At 40.1% G+C, this 15,162-nt stretch overlaps 1 protein-coding gene across 1 annotated transcript in view; it reads right to left on the bottom strand.

Annotated features, from left to right (window-relative positions):
• Window positions 1–4,669: 4,669 nt before the first annotated feature.
• Window positions 4,670–15,162, bottom strand: part of LOC118327586 (sarcalumenin-like) — an 18,444-nt gene continuing 7,951 nt past the window's right edge. Inside the window, exons 2-8 of the mRNA XM_035661002.1 lie at window positions 13,499–14,899; window positions 10,707–10,808; window positions 9,961–10,056; window positions 8,557–8,673; window positions 7,531–7,764; window positions 6,454–6,803; window positions 4,670–6,234 (exon numbers count right to left, since the gene is read on the bottom strand). Of these exons, the coding sequence (XP_035516895.1) occupies window positions 5,734–6,234; window positions 6,454–6,803; window positions 7,531–7,764; window positions 8,557–8,673; window positions 9,961–10,056; window positions 10,707–10,808; window positions 13,499–14,899 (2,801 nt within the window). The 3' untranslated portion in view covers window positions 4,670–5,733. The remainder of the gene's footprint in view (window positions 6,235–6,453; window positions 6,804–7,530; window positions 7,765–8,556; window positions 8,674–9,960; window positions 10,057–10,706; window positions 10,809–13,498; window positions 14,900–15,162) is intronic.

The raw sequence follows: 15,162 nt of genomic DNA, 5'->3' as shown, positions 1-15,162 counted from the left end.
TAAAAGGTAATAAATATAGGCTACAAATAAATTAGAAATATTAAAATATAACACATACAACGTCGATGACAACAACAAAAATAGCTCATGTTATTAGCTGACCGTTAATTTCCCAACTTTAGCTTAAGGTTAGCTATACCTGTTTAAAAACAATTTATTTCAATGTGTTATTGGTTTAAGTTTCAGACACAATGCTCATTTATCAACAGAAAAATAAAGAGTAACGTTATGTGAGCCAGAATTATGTAACATATGCTAAACATTAAATCAAACACTATATTTTGTTCAATGACGCTATATGACTAACGTTATAATTATATAATCACAAATATAGCTAATACAGTGTAGCTAAATGATATATTTACTGATACTGGCTGTATTTGGACATTATTGCATTTTTTAACAAAAGAATGATTCGGGCAGTTAATGACAGTTCATCTAAACGGCTATTTCAATACTAACTAATAGATAAGCTAATAGTAGTTGTTAATTTCTAACTCTGTGAGTTAACTAACGTTACATTAGTTAAGATAGGTAGCTGGTATGAATATCTCCATAGGAAGAAGGTAACGTTATAACTTGCTCGCTATATAATATGATAAATATGACCCTAAAAGTGAACTAAACTAACATGGCGTATTTAACAAACCAAGTACCAAAGTAAAACACCGACAGTTTAGCGCCTTTAATTTGAAGGCAGACTCTGAGCTCCGGTCTCTCCCCGGTTGTCTCTGTCTAACTCGACGGCTGGTGCTGGGTGGCTGTCCGGAGTGGAGCTCGGCTGCGTTCAAGTCACATGAGAATAACCGCCATAACAGTATCTACTTTTAAAGCCGCCACCACTGAGGATTTCTGTCCCTTTGTCGTTGCTACTGTTAATTATTATCACCCCCTTAACACTCAACTAGCACTACTAAGTCAACCAATTGTCCTTATAAATATTATTAATTACACTGCCAACCACAGGGTAGAAATAGATGTGTCCTGCCATGACAGTTAAATAGGTTCTTATGGTGTGTATATATTGTGTGTGTGTGTATGTCATATATAGTGTTGGAATTCACTTAAAAAAGACACATTTCAATTTGTAGCACCTTTATTTTTTAATATCTGGGGGTGTTTGTTACTGTATGTCATAGCATGGGAATAGTTTTGGACATTTCAATAATCCGAATATAGAAAATAAGGAGGTATGAAAAGAACTAGTCAGTTTGGCAAAAGTTAAAGCTCCAAGGCCAAGTCTATTGAAAAAGGATATACCATGAGGAAGAAAGGAGGATCATTTACTGTGCAGTGACCTATTACACAATAAGAGGGAAATTGTGTAGAGGAAAAACAAAAGTATTGTTAACTGTTGATTATTGAGGCATGTTGGCTATCAAATATCGAAGGTGGTCTGTGCTCCATTAGTTCCATTAACTGCTCAAGAGATTGAGACTAGGTAACAGTGTTATAGTGCTGATTCAGTGTGTTTGTGTGTGTGTGTGTGTGTGTGTGTGTGTGTACATGGCATGTTGGTGGCGTGTGCGTGTGTGCGTGCTTATGTTCTACAGCTTACAAGTGAAGCTTGTTTGTCGAGTTGATAAAGCTGCACTGATAAGTCTGTGTTAACATTGTGCCTAAAAACCTCTGCCTGTCAGCTCAGCAAACACTGATTATACACAGAATATAAGCTCAGATGCATATTTACATGTCTCGCATTTATTACGTGTGCACAGGTGTGTTCATGGCTTGTGAGTGTTGGTGTCATACTGGTGTGGTTGATGTGAACTTCTTACCTTTGGGTCAGCTGCAGGACAACTGCAGATTTTCTTCAAAGTATTTAAGAGAAGCACCAGTGAGGAATACAGTGACAAATAGGCTTAAATCCACTCATTTGAAATGGCGAGGGCTTCTTCTTAAATGTGTTCCACTTTTAAAAAGCCACGCTGCAATATTAGCATTTATTATTATTTTGTTGCTGTGCTTTCATCAGGGCTTTAGGTACGGCAGAGTCGGTTGGTTGTTTCATCACTTTGGGCCAACAGCTATCGGATGCATTTCCATAAAATCTAGTACAGACATTCATGGTGCCAAGAGGACGAAGCATAATTACTTTGATGATCTCCTGACCTTTCCTCTAGCGCCACCAGCAGGTAAAGGTTTTCCTTTATCCTGTAAAATATCTCCTCTACTCAGTGAATTGGCACAAAATTTGGTACACACATTCATGGTTCCCAGACTGACTCTGGTAAAGATCCACTGTGAAACATTTGTCAGAATCTACTGGCTAAAATGGAATATAATAGTATGTTTTCATTGAATGGCTGCGTTTTTGTTCATGCTATTTGTGCGTGTTGCACGTGTCATGGCCACCAAAGGTTCTCCCTTGCACTTGGAAAGGGAGGGTGAAGCGAGTGAATTGTAATCTGCAACACCTACACCTTTAAATTTCCAGTGTGTATAATTTAGGATCTATTGACTGATTAATGTATAATCACCTGAATATGATGGTTATGTTTTCGTCTTCCATAGAGATGACACTAAATTCTACACACTGACTCAGTAAGCACCACCATTAGTATTTGCCCAGTACTTTGTTTTATGTCCAGTTAACGTTCAGCCTCAGCTGCACTTTGGTTAAGTTCTAATTAGCAAATATTAGCTGAAACTAAAGTACCTTCTTAATATCAGCATGTTAGCATCCTGAACTTAGCATTTAGCTCAAACCAGGGCTGTAGACTCATCTTGTTGTGGTCCTTTTTTTCTGGTGTAGCTTCTGACTCAACTACAGGCTTTACATTTGGATTCCATGAGACCTTTATACATTACTTTGATGTAGTTTATTTTATTGTATTTTATTTTACTTCTTTAAACATTTGAAAATAAATCAGTCAAGTCACTAGTTGAATCTAGTATCAGTAAAAAATTACAGACTGTCCTATATACTATCCATAGACTACGGGCATACTGTGGCCTCCCAGGGCCTAAATGTCCCACTAAACTCTAAACTAAAAAGGTAAAAAGGACAATGATCCATCCATCTTTTATCTAGATAATTATCTAGACCCACTGAGGGGAAATTAATGAATGGAAAGAGACAGAATGTAAATATTTATGCTACTGTACGCTCCAGAAGAGGTTGTCAAACTGAAAGAGAAAATGTTTTAGCAGAATTTCTTAAATGTTGCTTCCAGTATATATTCACAATGTTTTTTAAAGCAAAATTTGTTTGAATTACCTGAGAAAGCAGTGAGGTTTGACCATTAACCTACCTATTTTATACAAACTTGACACCCAGACTGAATAGACATTTTGTTTCACTGTATTGATTCTGTTTGAAAAACCAAACAAATCTTAGATGTGGGCGGTGATTCAGAGGTCTGGATCCAAACTAACTGTACACCAGTGAACCTTCATTGCGCAAGGTTTTACATCAGCAGAAAAAAAGCTGTTTTAACTGTGAGAATCTGAAGGCTAAAATGAACAGGGCACTGGAAGAAATTGAGCATGGTTAAAGGAAATTAGAAACACAAACGCTACAACATGCACACACAGATGTAAACATTTTTTTAAAAAAGAAGTCGACACTGAGAGTCAAAAATATCATTGTCTGTCATGGTGATGTGTCACATTATGGTTATAATGTTGTGCTACTGTAGGTTTTTAAGTCATATTAAGTTTTATCATTCACTACAGACTGCTGCATGCAAATACAACTTTAGACATTTAAATGTACATTCATAAAAGGGCTACTTTGTTTTAGTATATATTGTAATCATGTGTCCAAGACAAAATCCTGTACATGTATTTTATCTGATACAAACCTGAGTGAGTCCTTGTCACAGTTGGGAGGGCTCTGCCACATTGCTGGGTATCTGACTGCTGTGGGAGTGTTTATGTTAGCACTATGAAACTAACTTCAGACAGACCACGGCTGTCAAAATACTCTTGGGTTTCACTCTCGTACATACACTCTTCTTGCCAAACAGACAATTAATTGCTTTGGATGAATTTAACTTAATAATACAGAGATTATAACAATATTTAATCATGTTAGAGACGTTCAGCAGGGAGACGTTTGAGATTAATTGTGTGCTATGTAATATGCTGTTTAAATGGGTTATCACTGACAGAACTCTTGGAGCAAAAGTGAGGTTTTCCTCATGTTTTTCTGGGAGGGAATGTCCTCCTGTTTTCTGCTTTTCCCTGTAATAAAATTCAACTCTGGCAGTTGACGTAAAGAAATAGTCTTTCTACCATAGACTCTGCTATCTTGTTAGTCTTATTAAGACATTGAATGGAGGCGCCTCCTGGTGGCTGTTTTCAGTCACTACAGTGGATAACCAACAGATATACCCCCCCCCCCCAGCATTATTATTTTATTGCTAATGGACTTTTGTGTTTTTTTGTGCTCATCCAGCTGTTACACATTTAATCAAGCTTCTCATTCATACAATGCTGATCAAATGAGACTTTAATATTTTATTCTGAAGGTGGCAGTTTGTCCGAAGCAGAGCTGTTTGTGTTGGGGATGAGAGCTGGTGCTTTCTGCTTGTGTTTGGCCTATATTTTCCTGCATTTTACTGCTAAACAACCAAATGATATGAATTATGTATTGTTTCGGTGGAAGATATTTCATCTGTGATGTATGTCTTTGTAGCCTTACAAAGGAAACCAGGCCTGCAGATTTTTTTTGTTTGTTTACTCAAAAGAAATCACTCAAAAGAATGACAATTACAAACAGGCCTAAAAGAACAAGGAAAAGATTACACTTTTAACGGAAATGCCCATGTGGTATGCAGCCGTGTTGAGGTAAAGCTGGTAAACAGTTCAGAGAGCTGAAAAGGCCACGGTGGCATTAAATACAAGCTTACATGAGAGAGTTTTGAGGAGATTGCAGTCAATTCAGTCTGCAGTCTTGAGAAATGTTAAAATAAAACCTGTTTCTTTAATTAATGTAGTATAGTACAAGAAGAAAAATGACAGTACAGTATACAGTAGTGCATTACAGTACAGTGACTAAACATGGATGAATCACTGCTAAATAAAACAAATAGAGCACCCTTCTTTCTATTTTATTTTCGCACCACGGAAAAGATTCACCCCAACGTGATAACGACCTACATTGGCTTAACCGTAAAAACACAGCACAGCAGTTTGACTGAATCATCAGACTTTGCAAACAACACAAAAGACAAAAGAGTGGCCACATTTACTGCCAGCATATTTCTCTGAAGAAAAAATAATGTACAAACTTGAAAACAGTGAGAAACAATAAAACAATCATTCTCAGATTTCATTACCATGAAGGGTTATACAGGAAATAGACGTCTTTGATAATTTGGTGTCATCATGTTTTGGAAGTTTGTTTCCCCTGTACACATTCATCACACTTAGCAGACATCTTAATGGCTTCAGATGACTACAAGCCTCTTTTTCTAAAAATGTTTCTAACAAACCACAGTCAAAAATGTTCACTCTTTCTGTCTGTTTTGACCTACCTAAATACCATAAGGATGTCATATAGGAGAATGTGTACCAGAGAGTTGTTATACAGTCATAGAAAAGGATTTAATAATCTGCTTGGTACATCTTTGCATGTTTTTGTACTCTCACACTCTCTCCCTGCTCGGTCTTCCCCAAAGCCAGTCCTGAAAATCACAGCAGTGGGGATTATTTAAGGAAACTGTCTGGCTGCCACTGCTGCCATCTGCCTCCTCTGTCCATCCTCCTGCACCCCTCGCCCCCATCTCACTGCCTTCTCCAGCGATTCTTTGGTTTCTCCTCACACTCAGGACCCTCACAGGTGCCAGGGAGAGGAGGCGGGGGTGTAGGTGCGGCCTTCGCTGGGGCAGGCGTGTCTGTGGCCTTGCTGACGCTGCTGAGCAGAGCCGGGAGCTCGTGTGAAATGGCCCTCTCTATCTTCTCCAGCAGACAGCCGCCGGTCCAGCTGCAGTGAGAGGAGAGCTGCTTGAAGCTGGAAACCGGGTTCACACCGAAGAAGTCCTGGTAGGCCTCCTTGTTGGGCAGGTCGAACTTGCTAACATTGGTTTTGGCTAGAATAGATTTGAAGATGTAGTACTTGTCCGGGTCGTTGACGATGTCTTGAAACACCTCGTAGGGGTCGCTAAACCAGCCCAGCTTGTCATAGTAGGTCTGGAGGTAGCGGTCCACCAGCAGGGCGTGGATGCGCACACGGATGCCATGCTGGCGGATGAAGGCAATCTTGTTCTCCATCTGATTCTCAATCACCTGCAGGGGAGTAGAGGGAGAAATGAGAGGAGATGGAGGGAGAGAGAAAGTATGAACAGACAGAAACTCTGAATTATTGTCAACATTATTGTGAATTTATCTCAGAGACCTCAGGAGTGTACTGAACTCTGATGGTGACGATGCAATTACCAAATCCATTTCTCGCTATCTTAGGTCAAGGAATCAAATTGTCAACAAAACTGAGTCAAGAAGTCAGACCTGGTTGAGGTCCTCCAGCAGAGAAGTCTCCTCCTTCATGAAGAGCTCTCGGCTGGTATCCTCAGCGTAGTCCTGTTGCCAGAAAGAGCTGACGTACACCCGAGGGGGCTCTGTGACGTTGATCAGGGGCGCCATGCTCCAGAACAGTGCTCCGTAGACCCTCATCAGGTCCTGGGTGGACAGACTGTCAGCCTTGTTGAGGATGAGACGAATCTGGGACTCGCGGCCCTTCATCTGCCTGAAGAGCATCTCCAGCTCCCCACCCACGTCCAGCTTGGTGGGATCGAACACCAGGAAGATCAGATCCGCTCGATCGATGAACCACTGGCACACCTCACTGTAGGGGTAACCTGAGGGAGAGGAGGGTGGGCATACGATACATAGTAAGATAAATGTTTTAGTTATTTCAACATTTCAAATATGAAAAGCTTTCTTTGAGAGTATTTTTTGTTAACACAAACAGGTCAGACACATGTTGTCGATGGGATTAGCACATGTAGCGCAGAAAAAAACATTATATGCATTTTAGCCCAATAATCTACAAGGAAACCTTTGATTTGACACAAATAGATGTGTTAAACAGGATTGATACACACACTTTTAATTACTCTGCGTCCCTTGTGTTTTGTACAGAGCTTAGTGGTAAACCTGTCTGTGAAAAATGCATCATAAACCACCGTACAACGTTAATAATTGATACATTACATATTGTGGTTGTGGTAAGTGTGTGTGTGTGTGTTTACATTGATTGCAGGCTTATTAGACTGCCTGCCAGCCTACCTGCCTTTCTGTGTGTCTGTGTGTGTGTGTTGTATTGATACTGAGTGTTGTGGTAATCACTGTCTAATGATACTGATGTCTGTTTGATGTTGTAGATACTGTTGTACCTACACTGAAAACACACTCTACTGTGCTTCCCCCTGACCACAGCTATTACAGTTTGATTTTATGGGTTTCAATGGAAAATCTGAGCGTCATAGATGTTTAATCAGAAGCTGGTCCGTTCTGATAGAGGACACTTTTTAGCATGACACAAACAAAAGACAGCTTTGATATGAAAATATTTCCATTAGTAACCTCTCTCCTGCTGCTTGCGGTTTTCAATAATGCCGGGTGTGTCGACGAAGGTAACCGTCTCCAGCAACTTGTGGGGCATCTCGATGCCCACCAACCGCTCGAGGAAGCCTTGGCCGAACTTCTCCAAGGGGGAGAAGGACCGGGAGCTGTCTGCTGCCATTACGATGCCCTCTATGGTCCGAGTCTTCTCACCGTGCATTATGACTGTGTACTCTGAGGTGGTGGGCTCAGCACCTGATGGACAGATGAAGACAGAATGATTTAACACTTATTTGTTAGTTGTCATGGTTTGATTCATTTTTGTGTGTGATGCCCCTCCCACTGCCTTGGAGGCAGGCCAAATTCACCAGGCAATAGACCTTTTTTGTAGCAGCCTTTTGACATGAAATAGTAGTGTAAACACAGGTGTGATTATTAACTATTAAAACACACAATATTATATTCCTGCCAATAGATCCTCCTACATGTTACACACTAGACCTTTGAGTACAATTTTGAGGTATTTATACTTTACTTGAGTTTTTCCATTTTATGCTACTTTATACTACTACTCCACTAAGCTACTACATTTCAGAGGGGAATATTGTAATTTTCGCTGCACTACATTTATATGACAGACATACTTACTTACTTCAGACATAGACTTACTTACAAGTTACTTTGCAGATTCATATTATTTAAATAAAATATAATCAACAGATAAATCCTGCTGTAGTAGCATAGATTTAGCTACCCAGCAGTATATAAACTAGTTAAAGTTGTCTCCACCTTTACCCACAATATTAATGTGACGCTTACATATGAATGCATCAATAATTATAATCCAATAATAGTACTTTTTACTTTTGTTACTTTGGGTAATACTTGAACTTTGAACTTTTACTCATGTGAAATTTGGAAGTCATGATCTTCATCACTACTCTGGTGATTTATACTTATTAAATCGGTTGATCGCTGTGCCTGTTTTTTGTGCTCTCACTGACGAGCTACTCCACAATCAATCATTCAGGTTTTATCAGTGCAAACCTGTGTAGAGTCCCTGTGAGGTGCCGTGCAGACCCAGCAGGTAGTTGATCATGGAGGACTTGCCAACGCTCCATGGCCCCAGGAATAAAACCATGGGCTTAGAAGTGATCTCGCCATCTACACAGTTGAAAGACAGACATGAGAGAAGGTTTGAGAAAGAACCAAAATAGCAAAATTTGCTTTGGGAAAAAAAGTTGTATCATAAATATATATATATAATATCTTATATCATATTGTTGAATATTGGATCCTAATTCATTATATTTGATATTTCAAACAGCTCACAAGTGCATTGTGTTCATAATTTTTTGACCAAAGCAGAGCTATGGTTGCTGGCCTGTAAAGATATCCCTACATCTAGTTGTTTTTGCCATAATGTTAAAGGACTGTGATGCTTATGAGTCCGCCGATCTCCTGGTTCCTCAACTTCTCTCAGCAAGGACTGACTAAAACACTATTATACTACTATTATATACTATATTCTGCATGAGTGTTCATGGTATCAAGTATTTTTTTTTTTTAGCAATACATTTTCCCTGACATTTTCCATTCTGCACCACAAGGGGTCCTAGAGTCACATGGTACAGTCTGAAGTCTTAATATACTCCCTCCCCTCAAGCACGATGGAACAAAGTTGTAGAGAGTCTGGCCCACATAACATTCCCTTTAATTTTCAGCAGACAGAGTCCTTATTGTGCCTCTCTGTGTGCCTGGTTTGAATAATGTCAGGTCCTGGCTCTATTTCTTCTTAATTATGACTTTGTTTGTACTTTGCTGTTTCTGTGCAGCTCCGGTTTATTAAACCATGTACTGTATGGTGTGGTTGATAACTGATAAAGGTGGTTGAGAGCTGTGAAGTGATATGTTTTTGGTTGATAGTAATGTTGGCTATATATGGCTATATATATTTTAACATGGCAATTCATTGTTGGAAAAAGAAAATGGTAAATCAATATCAGACGCCATGCAGAATGACAATATTTTCATATTTTACAGTGCTTGTTTTATTCAGCTTGGTGCCAGAGTTGTGGTGTCTGGCTGACATTCACAACAAAATGTTACGGGGAAAGATTTGGAGTTACCACATTGTTTTTTTTTTTTTCATTTCCAGTTTTACATCTGAACTAAACCACAGTTAAAGGACCAGTGTCGCCTTCCAAGTGTGTAGGAGAAACAGTGGCTGTGAAACTCTATTTAGAGCCAGTGTTTGGTTTGGTTCTGGGCTACTGTAGAAACATGACTGTTCAATATGGTGGACTCCTACTCCATTTGACCTTTAATGTCATAAATAGACAAAACCGTTGCTGATATGGGCCTGCAAAGAGACTGCTGAACAAACTACTGTTAATGCTTCTGTGCATGCTGTTGTATCCAGGTGTAAGGCCCAACAGGAAGCTGATTTACCTGTGACTTCATGCTGCCTGAGCTCATTGTACTTGAAGGCTTGCTCCATTGGTTTGATGGCAGTGTGGTAGATGTTCAACAGCTTCTTCATAGCAGCTAAAAAAAAAAAAAGAGAGTAATAATTGGGATGTAATGGCGAGAAGACATTTTGGACAAGAGTATTATTAATGTTCTTGCTACCATTACTGATTACAACAATTTCTTTGGCAGTCCATGATGAATCGCCCACATAAAGTTTATTGAATCGAGCTGAGGTGATTAAGAGACTGGCTCTGCTGCAGCACTTTGGCCTCTCTGAAATGAACCAATCTGGTTTAAGAGAACAGAGGGGCTTTCATGCAGAGGACAGAGTTACACTTTTGCACTGATTAATCACCTGCCTCTAGACATGTCTGCACTCTCACACAAGTACACAAACGGGTATATGCACGCATACAGTACACACACTCACGCCTAACAGCCCCAGGACCTAGACATCATGAAGCAATTTTCAGAATAGTTTCAGCAGAAAAGCCCCTCAAAAACTGTCTCAAACTTCCTTTCATTCACATGCAAACACATCTGTTTTTCTTTTCCATGAACAAAGTAGCTGTAAACATTATGCTGCATTTTGATTTCAATACAGAACTTCAGGCATTTCTGCAGCATACAGCTGAGAGACATTTGAAACAGTGGGCAGCAGGGAAATGCTTTATGTCCTTTCACTGCAATAAATCAGTAATTCTTTGAGACATCTTGTTCCTCACCTGAGAACTCTGCTGAGGGTTCAGCAGTAGCCAATCGCAGTGTGTCCTCGATGTGGGAGCGGTCCCTCAGTGCCTGGCCTGTTGGCACCTCTTTCTTGTGTTCTACATGAAGGATCAGACTGTCAGTCAGCTGTTACGGTCAAAAGCCCTGCCATGTATTTACCCGTGACTGTATAGTAGTGGTGGAATTTAACTGTAAGTTAGATAGGTCTACTTCATATCTTTTAGAGATATGTGGTTCTCATAGGACAGCAACACTACAAACATATGATAATCTTTTAGAATATGATGCACTGTTGTAAATTAAACCCAACAGTACATAAAGTAGTTCAAATAAACTATAAACAACTATTGCAGTAAAATGCAACATTCACACACAATGCAGCAATAAAAACATCTTATATATAATAGTAAAACATTTTTTTCTGCAGAATAAGTGACTTTTTCAGTGCGAGATGCGTTCAGTACATTTTGCTGATATATTTATATAGGCTACTTTTGATTAAAGCAGCAATAAGGAACTTTCATTTTTGGTTGATTTGTGGCAGCACCTGTGATAAAAAGCAGTAGTGTTCCCACAGCCTTGTTTCATTGATTTCAAGGGGAATACAATAGGGAAAGATAGAAATATTTTCACTGATCTGGTTTGTTTATGTAGATCATATAAAGACATCAGTATTAAATTAGGACTGTTTCATAACCAGTTAAAAACTCCTTGTAGTAGGTTCAAGTAAGGTTGCAGGAATACAGGAGTTTTACTTGTATTGAGTATTCAAACAGTGGTAGTATTAGTACTTTTACTTAAACTCCCCCTCCAATCAAAAATATGTTTTTCTTTTTGTTCCTACAGTTTGATGTTTGAGCTTCACTGTGCAGAGATTGACAAAGGATGTTTTTAAATTCATCTGCTGATAGTGGAAAGTTTCTTTGTGCTTATTAAAAATCAGATTTTACAAGCATGATTTGTGATCACAAACAGTTTGGAGATGAATCCTGGTCCAGTATGCAACTTATATAAGTATACTTAAACTTAGAAGTGTGATGAAATCTGAAGCCACCAATGCACATACACTGAGAATGGACTTTACAGTGAAGTAGAAGAAGAGAATTTTTAATCAGGTAGTAGGAGTTGATAATGTGGCAACTATATTTTCTTTTGCAGAAGAAACATTTCAGACACACATTATTGTTCCAAGCAGACTATTTGTATACATGTCTGCAGTTAAGTAAATGATCTGAATACTTCTTGTACCACTAGAAAGTAATGCTTAATCTGACACAGATGGCTGGAAAAACAATTTTATGACATACAGTGAAGATCAATGAGACTGAGACTGAATGTCATATCTGTGAAATTAAATCACATTCTCTTATCCCCTAAAGAAAAGAATGATGTAAAAAGCTGATGTGGTTTCAAAATAAATGTCCTCCTATAGGTGAATGGTTTCCCAAGTTGTGAGTGACCAGGCTATCTGAGTTTAGCACAGGCCCAACTGTTATATCATGCTGTCCGTCCATCTGTCTATTTCTTTTCCTCTGCTATTTTGGTTTACTTATTTTTGGACCAGAGCTTGTTGCTAATTCCCCTTTAGCTACACACAGTGTCATATTCTGGAAGTTCGGCATGCCCGAGAGAGAAAGAGAAGCAGATAGAGATCTTTGCTGTCATTTTATGACCCATCAAAGTTGGATGCCCTGTGAAACAAGACTCATATTTCCAAATAGAATCTTGGAACCACTTTCTAATAAGGAATACTTTATATCAAGCTTTAGACATGGTTAGTAAATGATGTATGAACTATTTATAAGGCAGTAATTAGCCTATTTTTGTTTTGACAGGTTGTGAAAAATCCCTTCTGGATGGTGTCTATCCTCCTCTATAATGAGTTATTAATAAATACATTTTGGTTCAGATGCTGTGCAGCTCATTTGTGGTCAAATAGTTTATTAGAGGGGTCTTTAAGGTGAATTAAAGTGCTAGCTTCAAAGACAAAGCTAATTATACTAGATAAGGATAGACACCAGTTGCAGGGGGTTCGCGCTATGGGGCAACCCAAAACCTGTCCTTATTAATGCCCTTTTAAAACTTGTATGAATGATTTATCAACCATTGATAAAGCCATTAATTACAACTTAGAAACAGCTAAGAAAAAGCTTATATACCCTATTAGAGAGCAGTTACAAATCCTTAAACAATCTTGATTTGAAGTTTCCAAAGATTGTTTTTGTGCTCCGCTGTTTCTCTCCTTTGTGAGGTATTATTCTTGCTTTTGGAAAAACTGTGTTGTATTATCACTGTGGATAATGGAATAAAACCAAAAAATGTGACACTGCTCATGCTATAAATGAACAGCAGGCTTTTCCTGACTGTTGAAATCATTATTGTGGATATCCAAGGAATTTTCAACAACCCAATCAAAACAGAAACATAAAACAACCTCCACTGACACTTGCACTAGTGTATTGACTGAAGTGATGCAGAGTGTGACGGGAAACTCTTTTAAGACTCCGCCATCATCCTTTATAGCAGGTGTCAACACCCAGACACCAGATAATGGCATGCTTCCTTAATTACAGAAGCACTGACTGTATGGGAACAGATTTACTGTAACAGGATCCCTCCTGCTCTACTTGTCGCTGCTTGGACTGTCTGACAGAACGAAGGCAAGACATCAACCTCTGGTGTAAGTTACCTTCTGCTGCAGCTTCACTTTTGAGATGACAGGAGATTAACTTAAATGCTATGTAAAGTTAGACATACTATAAACCAAGATGGTGTCATCTTTTTGTACCTTTGGTTTGAGGCTCCTCTGCAGTCACCTCCTCCACTGTTGCCTCCTCAATGGCATCTACAGATGCCTCCTCCACCACAGTCGCCTCCTCCACAGTGGTTTCCACTGATTCCTCCTCCACAGCTACATCCTCTATAGATTCTGGTGTGACCTCCTCCACAACAGGCTCTGGATCCACTTCAGGGATGACCTCTGGTTCTGGTTCAGGCTCTGGAATCAGCTCAGGCTCTGCAACTACTTCAGTCTCTGGCTCTGCAGTATTCTCTGGTTCTGATTCAGGCACTGGCTCTGCTGTCACGGTTTGAGTAGGTTCTTCCTCTTCTGGTTCTGATTCAGGCTCTGGCTGTTCAGTCACCTCTGGGTCTGAAATTACTTCAGGCTCTGGCTCTGCAACCACTTCGGCCACTGGCTCTGCAGTCCCCTCTGGTTCTGATTCAGGCTCTGGTTCTGATTCAGGCTCTGGCTCTTCAGTCTCTTCTGGTTCTGAAATTACTTCAGGTTCTGGCTCTGCAACCACTTCGACCTCTGGCTCTGCAGTCCCCTCTGGTTCTGATTCAGGCTCTGGTTCTGATTCGGGCTCTGGCTCTTCAGTCTCCTCTGGTTCTGATTCAGGCTCTGGTTCTGATTCAGGCTCTGGCTCTGCAGTCTCCTCTGGTGCTGATTCAGGCTCTGGTTCAGCCTCAGGTTCTATTTGAGGAAGCTCTACCGGTTCTGCTTCTGGTTGAGATTCAGCCACTGCAACCTCCTCCTCAGCAGCGGTAGCTTCCTCCTCTGCATCCTCGTGTGTAGAAGTTTCCACACTTTCCTCCTCAGCAGCTGCCTCTGCTTCATCAACTGTTTCTTCAGCTTCAGCAGCAGGTTCGTCCTCTTCTGGAACTTCTTCTTGAGGTTCAGTCACTTCCTCTTCCTGATGGGATAACTCCTCCTCTGCTTCCTTCTCTCCTTCGTCGATTTTCTCCTCCTCTTCCTCAACCTCAGCTACCTTCTCGTCGTCTTCAGATAATGCAACCTCCTCATCTATCTCTTCCACACTGTGATCCTCCACTGACTCAGCCTCCTCCTCAGATGTCACCTCCTCTTCTTCTACCTCCTCCTGCACTTCTTCTCCATCACTTGTTATCTCCTCAGTGGAAGTGTCCTCCTCCCCAGGAGCTGCTTCCTCCTCCTCCACCTCCTCATGCTCGGAGGTGGAAGCTGGCTCTTCAGTATCTGAAGATGATGGCGGTTTGGTGCAGGGCTGGCACATGGCCCTCTCCGGGGCTGGAGTGTCATTGGAAGAGCTCTGGCTGGCATGCTCTTCTGTTGTGTCACATCCACAGGAGAAGAGGTCTCCCTCTGGCTGCTGGAGCTGCAGACGCACCAGAGGCTCCTCATCGTGGATAGAGGAACCTGCAAGGAGGTCTAAGAGGAGAGGACAAATGATGAGACAAGATAACTCTCTGTGTTAGTGTCTCTTTACAAATACATTTCAAACATTTGAATGTATGAAAGTATTTGCACTGTTTTAGACAAAGACAAATAAGATCTTGGAGTAAAATGTAGAGTTTAAAACTAATGAGAACACCAAAAATGTTCAGAAATTAATTTAAATTCACTTATTTGTTTCTTGGCAAAACATGCACGGCAATAAGATTACATAAAATGGGTGCCTGGTTAGCTCAGTG

This window comes from Morone saxatilis, unplaced genomic scaffold (assembly GCF_004916995.1).
Source record: "Morone saxatilis isolate NCDOM2014 unplaced genomic scaffold, NCSU_SB_2.0 Contig17, whole genome shotgun sequence".
In the NCBI taxonomy this organism is placed as follows: domain Eukaryota; kingdom Metazoa; phylum Chordata; class Actinopteri; family Moronidae; genus Morone; species Morone saxatilis.
Note: the sequence above shows the minus strand (reverse complement) of the source record. Positions and strands in the feature narration are given on the sequence as shown.